The sequence below is a fragment of the Mesoplodon mirus genome (genome assembly GCF_964341445.2).
Source record: "Mesoplodon mirus genome assembly, chromosome: 7".
NCBI classification, from domain to species: Eukaryota; Metazoa; Chordata; class Mammalia; order Artiodactyla; family Ziphiidae; genus Mesoplodon; species Mesoplodon mirus.
In genome coordinates, this window is record NC_138983.1 from 27,089,552 (window position 1) to 27,109,661 (window position 20,110).

The 20,110-nt window shown below is 47.4% G+C and overlaps 1 protein-coding gene and 1 long non-coding RNA gene across 3 annotated transcripts in view; one reads left to right on the top strand and one right to left on the bottom strand.

Annotated features, from left to right (window-relative positions):
* The window catches only part of LOC309807206, a 197,026-nt gene extending 183,840 nt beyond the window's left edge, over positions 1 to 13,186 (top strand). For both annotated transcript variants that reach the window (XR_014294525.1, XR_014294526.1), the window contains one exon: positions 9,470 to 13,186. This is a non-coding gene — a long non-coding RNA (uncharacterized lncRNA). The remainder of the gene's footprint in view (positions 1 to 9,469) is intronic.
* Positions 858 to 14,154, bottom strand: RCN1 (reticulocalbin 1). The gene is made up of 6 exons (XM_082626547.1): positions 13,810 to 14,154; positions 8,773 to 8,966; positions 7,585 to 7,763; positions 6,140 to 6,200; positions 2,931 to 3,130; positions 858 to 2,048 (listed from the first exon to the last, which is right to left on the bottom strand). Exons 1-6 carry the CDS (start codon positions 14,061 to 14,063, stop codon positions 1,941 to 1,943), a joined length of 996 nt encoding a protein of 331 aa, XP_082482673.1. The 5' UTR covers positions 14,064 to 14,154; the 3' UTR covers positions 858 to 1,940.
* Positions 14,155 to 20,110: the final 5,956 nt, after the last annotated feature.

A 20,110-nucleotide genomic window follows, 5' to 3' on the forward strand; every position in this document is an offset into this window, starting at 1 on the left:
AGAGGACAGACACAGAGAGAGGAAGAAAAGGCCGTAAGATGGAGGCAGAGTGGAGTAATGCGCCACAGCCAAGGAACGCCTGGAGCCAGCAGAAGCAGGAAGAAGCAAGGAAGGATTCTCCCCTAGAGCATTCAGGAGCCCAGTCCTGCCAACACCTTGATTTCAGACTCCAGCCTGCACTGTGAGTTTCTGCTGTTGAAAGCCACCCTCTTTTGTGGTCATTTGTATGGCAGCCCTAGGAAACAAATATAAATGGCAATAGGTACATACCAAGGAGAAAATAAAACAGGGAAATGAGACGGGGACTCAAATGGGACTGCTACAAATAATGGAGTCGGGAAGGTCCTGCTGAGGAAGTATGTTTTGAGTTACCCCAGTATGTGTGAGATGGGGGTTCCAAATCAGAAGGATAGCAAGTGCAAAGGGCCCAACCTGGAAATGAACTTGGTGTGTTTGAGGACCAGAAAGTCAGTGGGGCTGCTATGGGAGGTGAAAGGGAGTGGGGCTGATGAGTTGGGAAGGGACCAGTTGTTATAGGGCCTCCTAGGCCTCGATAAGAAGTTCAGATTCTCCTCCAACTGAAACCTGTCTCTGAAAGGTCTTACCATTAAAATGACCTGCAGGTTCTCTAATTAGCATAGAGAAGTATATATGTATTAAATAAGTAAATATGAATATGTTCTGAACATTCTAATAGTTGGATTTTTAAAATGCAAAACTTTTATAATCTTACTCATGTCATCTCATCCCACTGTTAAATTCTATATCAACAGTGAATAATGTCACAAATGGTTTAAATTCTATATCAACAGTGAATAATGTCACAAATGGTACATATGAAGTCAAACACCACAGGACACAGTAGAAAATCCTCAGAGGGATCCTTTATTTCATTCACTTTCTCCTTAAAAGGTGGAAGTTCAACCTGTAAAAGTTATTTCTTCCAGTTCAGCCAGTGGCTTGGAACACTGCTTTGTCAATTACATGGTGTAAGTGGTCCCGGGGCAGGTTCGAGGGTTGTGGATTCACCAGGACTGGATGAGATGGGTTCCAGAGCTCCACTAAGCAGGCTTTCCTAGGACCCTACTCCCTATTCCTATCAGAGATCAGCAAGGAAATGGATTGGATTTCTATTCACTTTTTCAAAGATCAGAGCTGCTTCATTTACATGTCAAGAAAAATTTCTCAAGTATGATAAAGTGTTTACCATTTTCCTATAGTTCTTCAAATGCCTGACATTCATCTTTTCTCCCTACCTTTAATATTCCTTTCTTTTTCACATAACCTTTCTTAACTGCTTCTTATTGCAAAAAACAAAGACAAAAAACAAAAAAAACAAAGATGGGTGGATCTGTCGTGCACATTAGCAGGTCCATATAGAAGAATGCACAGAGATTTATATGCCATTTACAGTAACAGCTCAGAGTACAAAGTCAAGAAGAAGAATCTGAAATATCAGCCTTGTTCTGAAAGAAGCCTGTGTAGGATGAGATACCACCGAAGCTTAATGAGAATTTTCCCTCACCAATTATTTAACAGTGGCAAATGTAACAACTCTGCAGTTAAAATACATAGCAGTCACTCCATATACTGCCCTCTCCCCGCTCACCCAACTTCTGAATAATAGGGCTTTTTCAAATTTTATTCCCCTTCAGTTCAAATTTCATGGAAAAAGCTAAAAAGTCATGTTTTAGCAATGTATCCCCATAGAGCATTGCAATTTACCAAGATTTTAATGTGTTTGGACAGAAACCTTACTCAAAGATCAGTGATGACTATTTTCCAGCAAATATTGAGTAAAAAATAATTTTAACCCCAATCTGAGGTGATAAACTTGCTTTTTTGGGGGACACAACTGCTGTAAATGAGATAATTGTAGCAATTATCCAGGACAATAAAAGAAAGCCTATGACAGTCTGTCATATTATGGTGAATGTGCATCAAAGCTCATCATGGTTTTTGGTGAGATCTTCCCCATAATTAGTAGCCTGACTTCCAACAAACATGTTCCAGTTGTCCAAGATCTCCTCTTTAGTGAGCTTTTCATCCTGTAGGAGAGAGAAAAGAGCTCTGTCACAGAAACTCTGGTCACTCTGAGTCATCGCAGCATGAAGCTCATGTTATTTCATTGATCTGCAACATTTAAAATATTACATTTCATAATAAGCTACGAGGTACCTCCTTCATCTACCATCACTGCCCTGCAAAACCCCAAATTGGAACAGCCTCCTGCTACAAAAGCTGTGCTAAAATATATCAGAAAAGTCCTCAAGGAATTGAGAAGCCAGAGTCTTGTTATGTCTACACACAATGCTGGCATTCCCAAGACAGGCCCCGAAGAATTCTACTTCCCTTTTATGGCTTGACTGCAAAACTTGACTGTCTCCCGAGAATTTGCAGCTGTGATCAAAATGGGACGAGGCAGGACTTCTTTCTACATCTTATTTCTTTGGATACTGACCAAGAGATATTGGCTCGGAGCCAGCACGGTGAGCTGGCCTGAGGATGCCGAGACTTTTAATGTGATGGTCTTCCTCCTGCCTCACATGCTGCAGATGTCTGATGAGTGTCTGCTGACTGAATGAATGGATGAACAAGCTCGTCCTAGGGCAACACAGGGCACACCTCTTAAATCCATGCCTGCCCACAGCCAACAAAGTGACCGGTTCTGCGATCCTAGGAGATGGCAGTGAACGTAAGTGTGACCCACAGCAGACTTTCCAGGAACAGGAACATCTGGGCCTAATGAGCTCACCGTGGGTTATCACGGTGTTGGCTCAAGTTCACAGGTCTCTGATGTAGGGCAGGAATGAGAGAAGTCAATAAGGACACGGCCACATGGGCCAAGGCAAACATCAAAGAAGCAAACAGAACCAATCTTATGTAAACTGTCTCCCTTCAAGGAATGATTCCAGAGGATGGTGAAATACCTTGTTTTTGTCCGACTCATACACCAGGTGCCTGGCCTCAGCCTGTGCGTGGTCATAGTCTTGCGGGAGGATCCAGTGGCGAATCTCATCTTTGTCCAGCTTCCCGTCCTTGTTCAGATCTCGGAATTCATTAAACTGCTCCCGTTCTGACAGCACCCAGTCTGGCTCAGGGCCATTCTCCTCGTGGGAAAACATATCAGCTGGAAGGAAAGGCTGTTCTTGGTTATAAAGACAAGTGGGAAGGTAAGTCCAAGAAAACCTGACCTCTAGCAATCAAGAGACCTAACCAGACACCTGGGGGCAGTCTCTTGGGTAAATAATGCAATGATTTATCCACTATGAAGGCCGCTTAGTGGGCGAGAAAGAACTGTGCTTGGGAGCCAGAAGATGAATCCTGACTTTTGACTTAGTTCAGTGCCTCATCTGTAAAGTGGGGACAATAACTTATTACTCAGAAGGTTATTATGAAGGTCAAATGTGAAAGCCCTCTACAACCCAGCCTGGAACTATACAGGTGAAAACTAATAACAATGACCAATATCAGCCCTTTCTATGGTCCAGATGCTACGTAAAGCACATACTTTTTTAAATTTGATTTTTCGTTACAATCCTATGAAGTTAGGTGTCGTTATTCCCACTTTATAGATGAAAACACCGAGGCACAGCCTTAACCCAAGGACCCACAGCTAGTATGAGAATGTAGTAGGCTACACAGGAACATGGGCACTCTGCTTCCAACCCCTAGTCTTAACCACTGTGTTTACTACAATTGTTGTTTATATCATTTCCAGGGGGCTTTCACATATATTTCATTTCATCCGTATAGCAATTTTATAAGGTAGATAAATATCCTCATTTTAGAAAATGGCAGGGAAAGGAAAACGAAGGCAATGTTTATCCATTGTTTGCTGAACCACTAGACCTTCTTGGAAGAGAGAAATACCCTGAGGGCAATTTCTCTTTTGATGGAAACAGGTTGGAAATGTCAGGTGGCAGAGACAGTAGGTAGTGAATGAAGAAAAAAGAGAGGCAAGACCCTGCGTTCAGCTACAAGTAGACCCACACCATCCTGGAAACATGGGTGCTGTGTCTTTCTGTTTTACAGGTGAGGAAACTGAGGCTTATACTGAGTGATTACACGACTCCCAAAGGGTCTCACAGCTAGTAAGTGGAGAAGCCAGGACTGTTAATTCCAGTGTTCTTCCCACTACGCTACATCACCTGCCAAGAAGGCTCCTCCATAAATTGAAGTCACTTGCTAGACAAGTCTGGACGTCCGGTCTCTCTGACTGCAAGTCACTCAGAATTCAGTTTTTTTTTTTTTTTTTTTTTTTTTTTGCAGTATGCGGGCCTCTCACTGCTGTGGCCTCTCCCGTTGTGGAGCACAGGCTCCGGAGGCGCAGGCTCAGCGGCCATGGCTCACGGGCCCAGCCGCTCCGCGGCATGTGGGATCTTCCCAGACCGGGGCACGAACCCGTGTCCCCTGCATCGGCAGGCGGACTCTCAACCACTGCGCCACCAGGGAAGCCCCTAGAATTCAGTTTTCAAGAAAAATGAGCCGACCTCCCTCTCTGCCAGTGTAAAGAATGGAATGTTTCTTTTAGACAAAGCCACTCAAAGAGTTTGCCCCCGACTTTGCACCCTTTCAATGCAGATCAGGAGGAGGGTGGGGAGAGCACCTAGTTTTAATCAAAAGTGCTACATCGTTTTAATCAGTCAGCCTTCCCTGTCAGTCTAATTCCGCCACCACTGTCAAGGTGTCCGGGGCTCTGAACCTTCCCGCACACGCACGTGTACCAGGCCTGAGGCAGGCTCTGCTGCTTGCACCGATGACGGGGCTGTCAGCCTTGGTTATTCTACAAAGAAAGGTAGTGCCACCGAGATGGCTTTAATTACTGTGGCAAGAGCTGCCCGTTACCACAGACAGAGGGGGACAGCGTTCGGTTCTTCAGACCAAATATAATTCCAAATGATTAGAAGAAACGTTGCTCTTCATTACAGAAGGCACTTATTCTTCTGTATGGGGGGGCAAAGTAGTACAACCACACACCAGAGACCGATGGCAACATGGGCTCTTCTTCTATGTTGAAAGGTAATTAACTGCCTCTGTTAAATATCTGCACAAAGATTATATCCATCCCATCCTTCAAATGATTTTCCAGCTTTTACTTTACTGAGACTTGGGAAAAGAAGAGCTATCACGAGAAGGTGGCCTGCAGCTGGGGCCACGCGCCAATGCACTGAAGTGGCAGCCGCTGAGGATCAAACGGAAATATCCCTGCCGCCTCCTCTAGTCCTTCATGCTGGGAGGGCTCCTGGGCGGTGTGACCCGGGGCACTAATTGGAGCCTCATTCAGCCAGGGCTCAGTTACCTGCAAACACACTTCTTGTTTTTTTTCTTTTTTTTTGTGGTACGCGGGCCTCTCACTGTTGTGGCCTCTCCCGTTGCGGAGCACAGGCTCCGGACGCGCAGGCTCAGCGGCCATGGCTCATGGGCCCAGCCGCTCCGCGGCATGTGGGATCCTCCCAGACCGGGGCACGAACCCGTGTCCCCTGCATCGGCAGGCGGACTCTCAACCACCGCGCCACCAGGGAAGCCCCAAACACACTTCTTGATGCTGCTTAAGTGGAGCCCTTCAGAACAAAAAACTAGGAACAGTACTCCCAATGAAAGACCAAAAACCAGAGGCGTAAGACGGCTATATTATGGGGCAATCGTGCACTTTGTAAAAGGATTTACCTAAGAAGGAATGCCTTTCTGCAGAGAACTCGGGCATGTAAACAGTTCTGTTGACCACAGCTCCGTCCGCCCAGTTTCTAGGCCCCGCTGGCTAACAGTCTGTTGTAAAGTCTGTCCCATGAGACTGTCCGCTCTGACTTCACTGTACATCTCTGGGATCTCCAGTCCCATTTTGCAAAGGTAGAACTACACGGTGTGATGAAGGGCACCTCTCAGAGCCGTGGGATCAACTGCTGGCCAGCCCTGGGGTGCGGCCAGCCTTTTGGGCTCTTTTCCACTAGGAATGCCTCCCTGAATCTGCACTGCTAGGGGCTGGTGTGACAAGCCCCTCTCACTGGGAAGTCACAGGAGTGACACCTACAGACTTGCAGCTGCTGCTGAAAAGTCATCTGAGGAAAGTAACCAGACGTGTGGGTGGAGGACGCTGCCCAGTTAGGACACTGGAGCAAGACTCCAGGCCAGCACTTACCAATATACTCATCCTGATCTACAAAGCCATCCCCATTCTTGTCGATGTCCTCCAGAGTCTCCTAGGAAGCAAAGGGGGGGATTTTAAAAGCAGCACCCTCTCTGCAACTCAAAATGTACCTACAAGCCCAGAGGCACTCTAATTATATCAGGAAGCCCTGCCAGGTCAACCGTCTCCACCCTCCGGCCAGATCATCTCTGTGTACTGTGAGGAACCCAGCCTGAGAACCGCTGGACTAAAATGATCACAAAGACAGATTCCAGTGCTAACGGGACCATGAACACCGAGTTGGTGTCAGAAAAATATGGAACTGTGGGCAATTAGAAAATAAAAGTATATCTGACTTTCGAATGTATTATGTTGTGTATTTGGTATCAATACATTTGACTTCTTAACTAGGTTTTTTGCTAAGGTGAGTAATTAAATGTCACAGAAACTCAAAGGCATCCTGAAGAAAATGGCCAACCTGAGAACAGAGCCAATCCAGAAGCCCCTAATCCACTTCCCCATCTTCATTGTCTTCTGGCAGATTAGCTATCATTAAGTAGATGTTGGGTGGTAAAAAGGAATGATTCTTAAAGCCACTGCCCAGTCTTTGGGGTCACTGTGATCATAAGGATGAAGCATGAGGCAAGAGTGAACCCATCCATGACTCTGTAACTAAAATAGTCCAGAGCTGGTTGTCCCCCAGCATCAAAACAATTGGAACTGCCTTGGGAGATCTGCCGTGAAAACAGGTGATGGCATTTATTTTACTGTCGTGGAAAATGAAGACAGGTGGGACCCAGCAAGACACTGGAAAGCAAATACACTCCAAGGGGAGCATCCTTTCCAAGCATGGTCCGACTTTAAGTTTCATATGATTTAACAGTACAATGCATTCCATTTCTGAGTCTTTTTGTTGTTCCCTCAGAGCTGACAGATAGGACAGAGGCTAGCTAGTTGCTCACTAAATGCATTTGTTCTTTCTGGGCACACATCTAGACCGCATTCCCCTGCCTTGTTATATGTAGCAGGAGCCCTCGGAACAGTAAAGGCAGGCCATGCCTCCTCCTCAGTCCTTCTCTTCTTCTATCTACCAGCTGGTAGTGGCCAGGATGACCTCAAAGCCACAGGATGGTGGAGGACAAGATGGAAGTAGACTGGGAGCCTGACAACACTGGAGAAGGACTGCCCAGGAGATCTACCTGACTGGGACCATCTGCCCAGGACCAGATATAACCTTCGATTGTGTTAAATGGCTGGGATTGGGGGCTACTTGCAACGGCAGCTACCCTGCCCTGACTCATCTCCTGGGTACACAGGTATTCCGGTGTATTCCACTTCAGGGTCCTTGTCCCATTCCCTTCAGGCTGAAGAACATTCTCACTTTGCAAGAAGGGACAAGGTTTCCGTGCAGCTTTTGTCCTGGTCTTTTGCCAGCGCAGGCTCTTTCTATATCTTACCAAAACCACAATTTCCTTCATATGCTCAAACTCCTCAGGGTGCAGAAAGGCGGTGAACTCCTCCCGGGTGGCTGTCTGGTCACCATTGAGGTCTGCAGCCTTGAACCTTCTCTCATCACGTGGCAGCATTTTTTTAAAGGTGTGATGATCTGAAGTATCATGAAACTCTGTGGGGTTTCCTGCAGGATGTACACAGAAACATGAAAAACGGGCTCCTAAGGCATTTTCTTCCAGATCACTCCTCCTTCACGCCAAATGGTACATAGAAGACAAAAGGTCCTGACCTATCGAGTTCTCTGAAACATTTTCTTTCAGAATGCCTCTAGTGTCTGTCCCTCCATACCACCCTACAGTCCATGCCCTAAAGACTTGTTAGGGGCATTACGGCAAGCGGTGAAAAGCATAGGCTTGAGACCATATTAAGGCCATACTTCTCTCTGCAGAACCTACTTTCATTACATTCTTTGACCCAGAACATACAGAGGCTCCCTAGTACCCAGGACATCTATTCTAAATGTTCCTTTGACTCTTTTCAAGACCTCTCTTAATCTGGCTGGGAGTGTATGTGTCTTTGGTTCTCCTCAGGCCTGTCCCCTCTCAGCTCCGCCAGGCACCCAGCGGGTCTGCACCCAGTGCTGGGCACACACCCCCTCCATCATTCCCCCCAAACAAGCATGACTTATGTCCAAACCCTGCCCACTGCTGAATGCATTGCTGCACCTTTGCCCCTCCAGCTGACCCACCTTCCCCACCCGTCTCTACCTCTCCAGATACAAATCCATTCTTTAAGGCCCAGTTCCCAAGCCACCCTCCACCAGGAAGCCTTCCTGGACTGTTCCAGCTTACTCGGTCCTTGCTACCTGAAACTCGGCAGCATTCTGAAACTGTAACACAAAACATGCTTACTCTCTGCTTTGTTCTCTGGGTGCACCTCTGAGATTGTAAGCTCAGGTTAGGCAGCAGTTTATTTTTTATTAGACCCTTGCCCCCTTCCACCTACAAGTTCACTCACAGTAAGCAACTTGGTGTATTCTTAGTAAGCAGAGCAGGATGTTACACATGCAGTTTTTACTTAGGAGGTTGAGACGTCTCCCCGAAGGGGGTAGATATGATGAGACAGTACAGTTTCCCACAAGAAGCTTGGTACACAGGCCCCAGCTGTGTGATCGCTCTTGCAGCACATCTTACCTAGGTAGTAACCGTAGGTGGCTTGTTTGTATTCTTCCCAGGAAATTTTATCGTCTTTGTCCCGATCATAATCCTTCCAGACTTTGGCGACATTATCGTAGATGTACCTTTTCTGCACCCGTTTGATCCAGGTTTTCAGCTCCTCGGTGGTGACAAAGCCATCCCCATCACTGTCAATTCGATCGACAATCTTCCTGTAGTTAAAAAAAAAACCCACAAAGGCTATTATCAAGGCTTGTGTGATCCTGTTCCAGAAAGAGATCAAACACCTGCAGAATCTAAGATGCCTAAATGCTAAAATAAAATCAATGATCTGACGGTGCTGGAAAGGATCTTGAAGTTTATCTTTTCCAAGGATGATATGCCTTCCCCACAACCACCCAATGCCAATGGCAGACATTACTGGTGGAACAGGCCCTTCTGTCTGGATAAAAAACCTTGATGTGGCTTCAGAATCCTTTTCAACAGAAAACCTTCTCTGCAGAAACTGAGTGAGTTGATGTGTAAGATGAAACCTAGCAGTCTTCCCTGATAGAGTCTAACTCCCTCATTTTAGAGTAATGAGGGAGTATTTGGTACCACTGGGGTAAGAATCCATGTCCTCTGGCTCTAAGCCCAATGAAAAGGATGGAAGATTCTAACTAAACCAACCAAAAAAAAGTGGGTTTTTTTTTTTTTTTTTTTTTTTTTTTTTTAGCTCACCACTTTGGATTCGAAGACTTGAAACTTAAAGCAGGAGGAGACCAGCTCTTGGACAAAGCAGAAAATGTCAGGGATGAGGTGCTTCCCTGGTGGTGCAGTGGTTAAGAATCTGCCTGCCAATGCAGGGGACACGGGTTCGAGCCCTGGTCTGGGAAGATCCCACATGCCACAGAGCAACTAAGCCTGCGCTCTAGAGCCTGCGAGCCACAACTACTAAGCCCTCGCGCCTAGAGCCCGTGCTCTGCGACAAGGGAAGCCACTGCAATGAGAAGCCTGTGCACTGCAACGAACAGTAGCCCCTGCTCACCACAACTAGGGAAAGCCCGCACGCAGCAACAAAGACCCAACACAGCCAAAAAAAAAAAGTCACAGATGAAAGAGCCTTGACATTTTAGAACCTATTCAAGAAACTTGACCAGCTAAGCAGCTGCAGGAGCCTCAACCCCTTGCTCTTAGGGTGAAGACCCCTGTGCCCACTGGCATCTCCTGCTCCACAGCTGACCCAGGTTCCAGCAATTCCCCATTGGACTTCACTAAGGCACCCCAAACCCCTGTCCAGAGCAAACTTCAGGCTGGGAACTCAACAGTGTCCATCTCTAGGCCAAAGGGCCCCAAGCTAGGGATGCCATCCCTGAAGGAAACTTCAAAGACACCTGCAAGCTATTTCCAATGTTTAAGAAGGTTTTACCCTAGTAGTCCATTTACCTGGGATGATGTCATACAGGCTAATTAGGGATTTGTTTCTTTGCTTTGGGCTGGAATTTTATCCTTCTTACTGTGAACAGAAGTTTAAATCGGCAGTTACTCTTTGATCAATTAGAAATGGAAATGAATTCATTAGCACTTTAATCTCCATCTCCTACCCGAACCTGGGTAGCCCAAGCTCCTCTTTCTCAGGAAGGTGTAAACTTTACTAACAGCTTTGACTTGTCCCTTCATTTGCAATTTTAACAGGTCTCAAGACCGAAAGACTAAACCTCAAGTATCTTCCTTCCAGGAAATCACAGCTAGACACAGCAGAATTCTTTCCACACAGTGCAGTGTTCAGCCTACCTACTGTGCGCCAGACACTGCTGCAGTCCTGGGGACACAGTGGTGACATGCCCATCGGTTATCCAAAGCCAACTGAGAAGCAGAATCTCAAACCAGCAAAGACCAAACGACGTCAGACAGTATACAACCTGTTTTTCTGGAAAGGACAGCATCTAATCTATGCCAAAGAAATATCCAGGACATAGCTCAGCCTGACACATAGTGGGAGCTCAATAAATATCTGTTGGAAGCATATATAATCTTAACCTCTCTCTTTAAAAATATCAAACATGAGCTCTAGGGAAAGGAGGCTATGATGTAAATAGACCAAACGCTATAATTAGAACACCTGGACCGTAGTCCTGTGTGATCTTGGGCAACTGACTTGACTCTCTGAGTCTCAGTTTCCCAATCTGTAAATGGAACACCTACTTTACAAGGAATGTTGTGAGGAATAGAGGAGAGAACGTGTGCCCTTCCTCACTAAGGATGACGGTCCCCACCACAGGTGGATGGAGAACTCAACAAACAGGTAACAGGTAATGGAAGTAAGCAAAGCGTCCAGGGAGCCCGGGGATCCCCTGACAGCTGCCAACAAGGCTGCCCAGCTCTGCTCTAGACAATGACGGCCTCATGGAAAAATGGGCCACGGGTGTCAAGAGAAGCCGGAAATCGGGGGCTGTATGTGAAATCGCTTTGATGCTAAATGTTGGCAAGTAATTTACATTTTTTTCTCAGACTGTGCAGCACATTGGTGACTGCATGAAGCCTCTGGGTCCCCACTTTTTTTTTTTTTTTGTCTTCAGGGGCCTTAGAGCTGTCACGTTTTCAGAATCTATGGGCAGATGGTGGTGACAAAGCTGCCTGGATCCAGTCATGCTCCTGCCTCTGCAGTCTGGACTTGGAGGGGACTGTTGCACCAGGAGCTGTGGACAGAGAAATGGCTTCTCATGCTCTGCCAGTCCCATACCGCACCCATCATTTCCAACGCTCCGGCCTCCTCTGCATTTAGCCCAGATTTACCTTATAGGTGAGCGGTGTGTCCACTACCCATCCAGTGGCTCAAGGCCAGAGAACGGATGCCACCCTTTGTTGCCCCCTCCTCTCCCCCACCCCGACGTTGAGCCAAAAGCAAGCGCTGCCAGTTCCACCTCCAACATGGCTCTGGGTTTACCCTCTCCCGCTGTGCCTGATTTAGGCGCTCCCGGCCACCCTGTGCCCCTGGTCTTGCCATCTGTGCCTCAGTTATGTTCTCTGCCCTAATGCCAGTCCAACTTTCCTACTAAATTTTGGGGATGATGACATTTCTACCATGTACAGAATAACGTCTGATCTCCACCTCACAGAGGTCCTTCCCGCCCTGTCCCTTTACTGTCCCAACACACCGAATCCACAAGAACAGATTTCAAAACCTGTATAAGCAGGCTGTTCTCTCTTCAGTATGCCTTTCCCTGCTCATACGTCTGGTAACCTTTGAGTCGTGCCACAAGCTCTGGTCAGGTGACTTCCCAAACCCCCAAGTTACTTTCTCCAACCCGAAGCCTTAGGGAGCTCCTTCTCCTCGATGCGGTCATCGTGGCTTTTACATGCCACCATCACAGCTATTATGCATAGCATCTGCTTGAATCTCTCTCCTCTGCATATGATTATAAGTACTTTATGGCCTAGAACGTAAGGTTTTATTTTTGTAGTTGTCAGGTATCTAACACGGTACCTGGAATACAGTAGCCATTCAAATGTTTGTTGCATGAATAAATGAATGCAGATTGACATATATACACTATTATGTATAAAATATATAACTTATAAGAACCTGCTGTATAAAAAAATGAAATTAAATTAAAAAAATAAACGAATGCAGCTAAGGTGTTCATACAAGGGTCAAATGCAGACCAACTCCATTACCACTTGCTCATCACCACTTGCTCTCTTACTCATCATGATGAAGGCATTAAACTGGAAGCCTTACGACTGAAAAGTGGAGTTCCCTACTCCAATCCCTCAAACCTCTCCTCCTTCTCCCTGGTGAAAAACGGCTGCCACCCAGGGCCCCAGAATAAATCAGCTTCCACGTGCCTCAAGGCAATACAACGGACTGAACTCATCAATGGCTCCCTTTGTTAAAGCCCAAACTAGAAGAGAAAGTACTTCTCTGCAAAATAAAAGGTGACTGTTGGGAGGTGACTTTGAAGTTCAAAGATGTTTTTATCAGAGCAGGCAGATGGTGCACCTACACAATAGGTATAATTTAGCCTCATATTCTAACCAACCACATTTGCCTTTGGTAGCCCCCATCAGCACAAGGATGGCTGTGTTTTTTTGTGTAGCAGGCCAGAAAGACCCTCCACCCCCAGGAACCAGATTCCTGGAGGCCTGGTGCCCAGTAGGCAGGGCTCTTGGGACCATCCCTACTCCATCTGGGATAAGGCCGACTGCTGATTCCTCTGTGGAAGCGTTCCCAGATACCTTTGCACAAAGCTCAAGTGTCTCCCCAGGGGCTGCGGAGAGGGTGCACCGAGATGTACCCAAGTTATGTTTCCCAGGTTTGGTTCCTGACTCAACTGCCTTCAACAGTGAAATTCACAACCTGTCACCACACCACCCTCCAGCTTTTTGCCCTCAGCTGCCAAAACACTGGGTGCCTCTGCTGCCATCAGAAACTGCTGGAAACAGAAAGGAGGGGACCAGTTTCCATTTCCACCCCCCATCCCCAAATGCCCCTCCCTTCTTAACAACAGGATTTTTATACCCCTTACTTCCGATATTGGGGCGATTAAGCAGAAGGCAAGAACACCCCAGTCCCGGCCCAGGGACATAGGTCAGGAATCAACCCTCTCCTTCGGCTGCCCCCTCATCTTTTACCCTTTAATGATAATCCTTGAGACCTTAGCAGTGTCTCATGCCCTCCTCTCTTGGAATGCGCGGGGAAGAGAGAAACCGGGAGGGTGGGGAAGAACTCATGTCACTAAAAGGCCACAGTGGACAAATATTTCTTTTGTACGCTCTCCCCCCTCCCTTCTGATGCAACCCAGGGGAGGGGGCGGGCCCTGGCCGTCCTGGCTCCCGCGACCGCTGCCACGTTCTCGCCTCCCCGCGGGAAGCCACCCCGGCCCCGGCGGCGATCAGCACGCAGGGTCCCGGCGCCCGCGGGCAACTTTGCCCCAGCCCAGCCGCCGGGCCCGCCGGGCCCCCGCCCTTGGGTCCCGGCGCCCGATTTCTCTTTCGCTTTGCGGAGGGCGGTCCGCGCGGCTTCCGCGCGAGTGGCCCCGCGGGCACCTGCGGAGCCCCCGAGCGCGGCCTCACCCCAGCCTCTCCTTGCTCTCCTCCGAGGTGAGCTGGTCGAAGGTCTTGGAGTCCTCCTTGCCCAGGAAGGCCTCGTGGTCGTACTGGAAGCTCTGGTTGTCCTCGGGCGGCCGCTCGCCCAGCTCCGAGTCGGGCCGCACCACGCGCTCCTTGCGCACCGTGGGCTTGGCCCGCAGCGCCGGGGGCGCCAGCACCAGCGCTAGCAGCAGCCCCAGGGCCAGCCCCAGGTGGCGACCGCGGCCGCCGCGCGCCATCGTCGGGAGCGGAGAGCGGCCCGCGGGGAGGGACCGAGCGAGCGACGAGAGCGGCGGAGGCTCGGGAATGCGTGCTCGGAGCGAGCGCGGCGGCGGCGGCGGGGCTGGGGCCAGCGCGAAGAGGGAGGGGACGGGCCGGCCCCTCGGCCAGCGCCTCCCCCGTGCCAGAGCGGAGGGGCGCGCCCCAGGCGGCGGGCAGGGGAGCGCCGGGCGGCCCTGCTCACGCGCCCATTGGCCGCCGGGCTGCGGGGGGAAGCCGGGGCCGCGGAGCCACGTCGCCCGCCCGGGTGGTGGGCGCAGGGCTCGAGTTTCGACTCGGCCCCTCCCCGCGATCTCGTCGCGAGGGGCGGGCCCAGGCGGACTTGGCCGGGGACTGGCGGGCTGGTAAGAAGACCGGGAAGTTCTTTGTCAAGCAACAGATGTTCGGGGTAAAATTCCCTCTCCCCTTTCGGTTCCAGAGAACTGAACGGAGGGAGGCACTGGCTCTCCCCAACTTCCAGCTGGGAGCCCGAATCTCAGCCCCAGACACCGCCCCAAGAAGTGCTCTTAAGACAAATTCAACCCCACTTACCCAAGCTTGGAGTGTGATTAGAAACGCAAAGAGACTGGAATGAGACCCAGGTGGGCGAGGTCTCCTAGAAACAAGGGTCGCAAACTCAAATGTGGAGGGCCAAGCAGATGACGTCAACATGACGAGGGACCATCTAAACAGAGCAGCCCTGTGCACTCCGGCTGCCAGGAGGAGTGCTGGCCCCAAGCTGGCAGATGGTCTCAAAAGAAGTCAGGATCTCGGATGTCTGCTTTCATTTCTAAAGGATGGCAACTCACTGTACAAAAGGACTACATGTCTTAAACAAATCTTGTCTGTACGTTGAATCCGGAGTAATGCTACCGCTATAGAAAAGCTCTGTAGAACGTTATGCAGTGATGAAAACGTTCTATATCTGGGCTGTCCAATAGGGAGGGGCTAGTGAGCACACTTGACAGGTAGCTAGTGTAACTGAGGCATTGAAAATTTAACTTAGATTTAAACTTAAATAGCCACATGTGGCTAGTGGCTGTCATATTGGACAGTTCAGGTAGAGCAATGATTCTTTGTGTGTTACAGCCTTTTGAGGCTCACTGAAAGCCATGGACCCTCTTACAGAAAAATGTACATACAGCTACGGGCTTGGATGTTTGATTAAAGTGTCAGAGGGTGCACGGATCTTCTGAAGCCCCACTGTGTGCCCCAGGTTATGAACCTCTAGTAATCTAAAATTATGGTTGAAGAGGAGCCCTCCCCTATAGCCCTGGGCAGCTGAACTCCCAGAGCTTTTCCTTCATCTTGCTCCGTCCCCCATCCCTGATCCTCTAGAAAAGGTCACTGGGCTGTGCTTCTTGCTCCTGCAATAAGGATAACAGGACAGTTATAAAGCAGAAACTAATAATAAAAAAAGAAAGAAAAGAAAAACAAAAAGATATTGTACTACAGTTTGGCTAGATATTGTGTTCCAGTTAGGGGGAAATCTCTATTATTTCTTACAACCCATGTGAATCTATAATTAACTCAAAATAAAAAGTAAAAAAAAAAAAGGATAACAGGACATTATCAACAGCAGTATAGGTCCAAGCACCTGTCTTTTGAAGACTTCTTTCAGTCAATTAGTGAATAATGATTGTGTGCCTTCCATGGCCTAAGCACTGGACTGGGTGTTGAGGGTACACTGGGGAACATGACAGTCATGTTTTTTGGAGAACTATAGTATATGTGAACAAATATTAATTCATTCATTGACTCACTCATTCATTCATTCAATATACTGAGCACCTGCTAAATGTCAGGGCTACGCTGGGCACTGGTTTACTGAGTAGCCACAGATGGCAAATCAGCGTGACAAGTTGTTGGGGAGGTAGGCATTCAGTGTCATGGGTTATGTCAGAGGGGATCGATCTGGGAAGGCTTCCTGGAGGAAGGGACATCTAAAGTGAGACAGAAGGTGAGAGGGATAAGCCAGACAGCAGGGTTTTGAATATATGAGAGGAGGATAAGTTCTGTGTGAATGGGCAGAGAGCATTAGAGTTTGAGGTAAAGTCCTTGTGATCCTGTGCATCCCCACTGGTTGGCAGCGAGACCTGGATGTATTCCTTGGTGCCTCACCCCACCTGCACTGCCTTTGCATGAGACGGGAAGTGCTATGCTTGAGTGGCTTGTCCCCCACTGCCTGTCCAGAGGCTTGGATTTCAAGCAATACGAAGCATTTCTTTGGATGTGTAAGAGCTCCAGATTGAAACGCAAGGGCCCCGAGGCAGGTGGCTTAGTACCTTCTGTGCTCATCTGGCAAGCAGGATGTGATTTGTCGAGTGGGGGGTGAGGGGGAGGAGTGAGAGGAGGCACAGAGCCAAGAAGATCAAAGCTAGAAAAAGAGGAGGAGGATAAGGAAGGGAATGAGAAAGTGGGTGGAGTTTGGAGCCAGTCTTTGCTTATTTGCAATGTTGCTAGCGGCAGGCCTGGGCCCCCGGGATTGATGCAGACTCTCAGGAATGAGAATGGCACATCCTTTGACCCTGTCCTAGTTGGTTTCCTGCCAGACACTAGTGATTTCCAACAGTTAGATTGTTCCAGAGGTAGTCTTGGCTCCCATGGGAATTACCAGAGAATTCCAGCACTGCTGTGAATGTGGAAGTTTATATCATTTCCCCTGGGCTTGCCTACATTCTATTCTTTTATATTTTCATTCCTCTACTGTCCTATGAGAGTTAAACAAGTCCTCTCAACCAAAGGATCAGGAATAAGTGATGATATTAAATAGTCGAGGTATTTCATTGTGTAATTGCTTTCTTTCATTTTAAAAATTGCCTTTTATTTCTTCCTATGGGCATGTATCACTAAGTATATTGTCATTTTTAATCTTTATTCTTTTTTTTTAAATCTTTATTATTGATGAGGCAAAGGAACCAGAGGCAAGAGGAGTGATATTTAGCAGCAGTTTGTACCAGTGGAAAGGAAAAGCAAATTTCAAGAAGATGGGCTGATCGGTTGGGGTATGCTGATCTATTATTTCTGGCTGCAAGTAACATCATCAAAGATAACAAAGTCCAACCAGAAGTTACTAAAACAATAAGAAAACTTTGTCGTCTCATGGAACAAGAAGTCTCATGTTTGATCCATTTCAGAGTGGTTAATTCAAGTGGTGCTTTTTTTTTTTTTCTTCCAAGTGGGTTGATGTCATCATCAAGAAACCAGATTTTCTGTTTTGTGTTTTTTTCTCTCAGAAGCAGGGGGGAAAAAAGGAGTGTTTCCTCTCTTTATTAAGAAGAAAAGTCTCCCAGCAGACATTCCTTCACATCTCACTGGCCAGAATTGTGTCACAGGCCTATGCCTGATCCAGTGACAGGCAAGGGGAATGGAATTTCCAGTGCTGATTTAGGCAAATCAAGATTCACTTCCTGGAGCTGGAAGATATGTAGCTTCCTCTGAAGCACGTGATTAGTGTTCTGTTGGCAAGGAAGAGCAAGCCATTGACTGTGTCTGCTAGGAGCAATCATGGTTAACTGCTTTCAGGTTTAAAAGCACCTTGAGCATTCTACCTTTTTCTACTCCTCCATTCAAAATTGCACACAGTCTTCAAGGCTCAACTCAGATGTCACCTTCCCCATGAGGTTTTCCCTTACACCTCCAGTCAGAACTTATTACTTCTCCCTAAATATGCCCAGAGCTTTGTATCTCACACATAACACCTTTCACAGTTTGCTTTGGATTAACAAATCTGTCTCCATCTCCCTTAATTCTGAATGCATTGAAAGGAAGGACCACATATGATTCGTGTGTATGCGCATAAGTCCAGGGACCAGCACATTTATTGCCTTTCCACACAAGTTGATCCCCATAAGACAGATTAGCCTTGAGGCCAGAGACTGTTATTGTTGATTCATCACTGTATACCCAGCACCAAGTGCAGTGCCTCATGCAAGTAGGTACCCAACAGATATTTTGAATAAATAGTAGAATAATAATAACTACCAATTTCTGCTTCTGGTCAAGGTGGGTGAAGGAAGGGGCTGGATTTACCTTTCCATTTGAAACAAATAAACAAACAACAAAAAAACAGACAAAATATATGAAACAACAATTTTCAATGCGCTGGACACCAGCAATGAAGGACATTGGAAATAAGGTGAGTTCTACAATTACCCCAGTTTACTTGCCTTCACGTATTTTCCAGGGCATGGTTCAGAGAGGGGAAACTAAGATGAAGCCTGGCAGATTCCCTGAGTTGAAAAGAGAAAGGTGAGGGTCCAGGGACCAAATCAGCCACATTTCTTAGGAGAGAGAACCAGAGAACACATAGCTGCACAAAGAGAGAACCCTAAAGATCAGCAGAGGGTCCCCTTGAGTATTCAGTAGAGTGCTGATCAGTGCATCCATGAGCCTGAGGAATGAACCATCTGAAAGGGGGTTTAGAAGGAACAGTGAGTACCAGGAACAATGCCTGTTCCCAGCAGCCAGACTGGAAATTTAGTTCATGGGGCACTGGGTAAAGTGTGTACTCAGTAGGGTCTTGCCTCAGTGATGGGGAATAATTAGTCCTAAGCTGAGCACTACTCCAGAAAATGTCTAATGAGCGCAAAAGCAAGACTTGAAAAAAATCAAACCATTTCCAAGTAACTGAACTTCATCCCAGGAAAAAAGTTCAAGAAAAACTTACGGGAATGCAAAAACTATCCAGCACCCAACAAGGTAAAACTCACAATTACTAGCATCCAATCAGATACAGCAAGACATGAAAGCATGACCCATAATGAAGAGAATAATCAGTCAATAAAAACTGGCCCAGAACTGACACAGATTGAAACCAAGTGGGGCCCTGTGGGGCTCCCAGGCATGGAGGCCTTTTTGCTCCCCATTTCTTGGAGGCAAGACTCCAGCCTCCATGACCTCTCCTGAGTTCCAAAGGGAAGATTGGAACAGTTGCTAATCAAGGGAGGAGCAGCCACAAAACCACCTGAGGAAAGATTAAAGGGACCAGAGAAGCTCATCAACCACCTGAGAAGCTGCACACACCTTAATCTTGTCAGCAACCCCACCCTTGGAGATGACCAGACCCAGTGTTGTGTTGAAACTTTGCAGAAGAAAGAAGAATGCAAGACTGTTACTGCCTTGATCCTTATCACATACTCCTGACCAGGAGCCCCAACTATAAGACCTCTTCCTATTCCCCAGGGAGGGGATGGTCACAGTTCTTGAGGTGCTAACCTACTGTGTTCCCTCTTTGCCTGGCAAAGAATAAAGCTATCCTTTCTCTTCCTCCACAACTCTGTCTCCGTATTTCAGTTCGACATCGGTGCACAGAGATCCAAGATTTTGGCATCAAGATGTTAGAATGAACAGAGAAGAAGATTGAAACCGTTATAATTGTATTCAGTATATCTAAAAGGTTCAGAGGAGACAAGGAAGACACACAAAAAAACAAATTGAAAGTCCAGAGATTAAAAAATGTTACCTGAGATGAAAAATACACTGCATGGACATAAAGAAAAACTATTGTTTTCATTTACATCACATACAATATTCTCTGAATACCACTACCGTATTTCACTTTTGACACTTCTGACCACCAAATGTGTCTGGGGTTTTCCCCACACCACCAAGCAATTCTGCAGCACCACCTGAGTCCTACAATTTAACTCAATTCTGACATATCTACCTGGAGATAGTGTCAGATCCCACAGATTAAGGGTTCGGTCCCACAAGACTGCCTCACCCCCAACTTCAGATGACAATTACAAGTCCAGGTTGTTACCTGTGCTTCTGACTGACCATCTGTAGGTTGAACCCCCTCCTTGGTCCAATTAATTTGCTAGAGCAGTTCATAGAACTCAAGGAGAACATTTTATTTACTGGATTATAAAAGGATGTAGCTCAGGGACAGCCAGATGGAAGAGATGCATAGAGCAAGGTATGTGGGAAGGGACTTGGAGTTTCCATGCTTTCCCTGGGCTTGCCATTCTCCCAGGACCTCCATGTCTTTACCAACCCAGAAGCTCACCAAACCCTGTCCTTTTGG

Excerpts from the sequence above, each read along its gene's own strand:
- RCN1 (XM_082626547.1), bottom strand. The coding sequence starts at position 14,063 with ATGGCGCGCGGCGGCCGCGGTCGCCACCTGGGGCTGGCCCTGGGGCTG. Across the intron at positions 8,967-13,809 it reads GAGAGCAAGGAGAGGCTGGG|GAAGATTGTCGATCGAATTG; the intron begins GTGAGGCCGCGC and ends TTTTAACTACAG. Across the intron at positions 7,764-8,772 it reads CACCTACGGTTACTACCTAG|GAAACCCCACAGAGTTTCAT; the intron begins GTAAGATGTGCT and ends TACATCCTGCAG.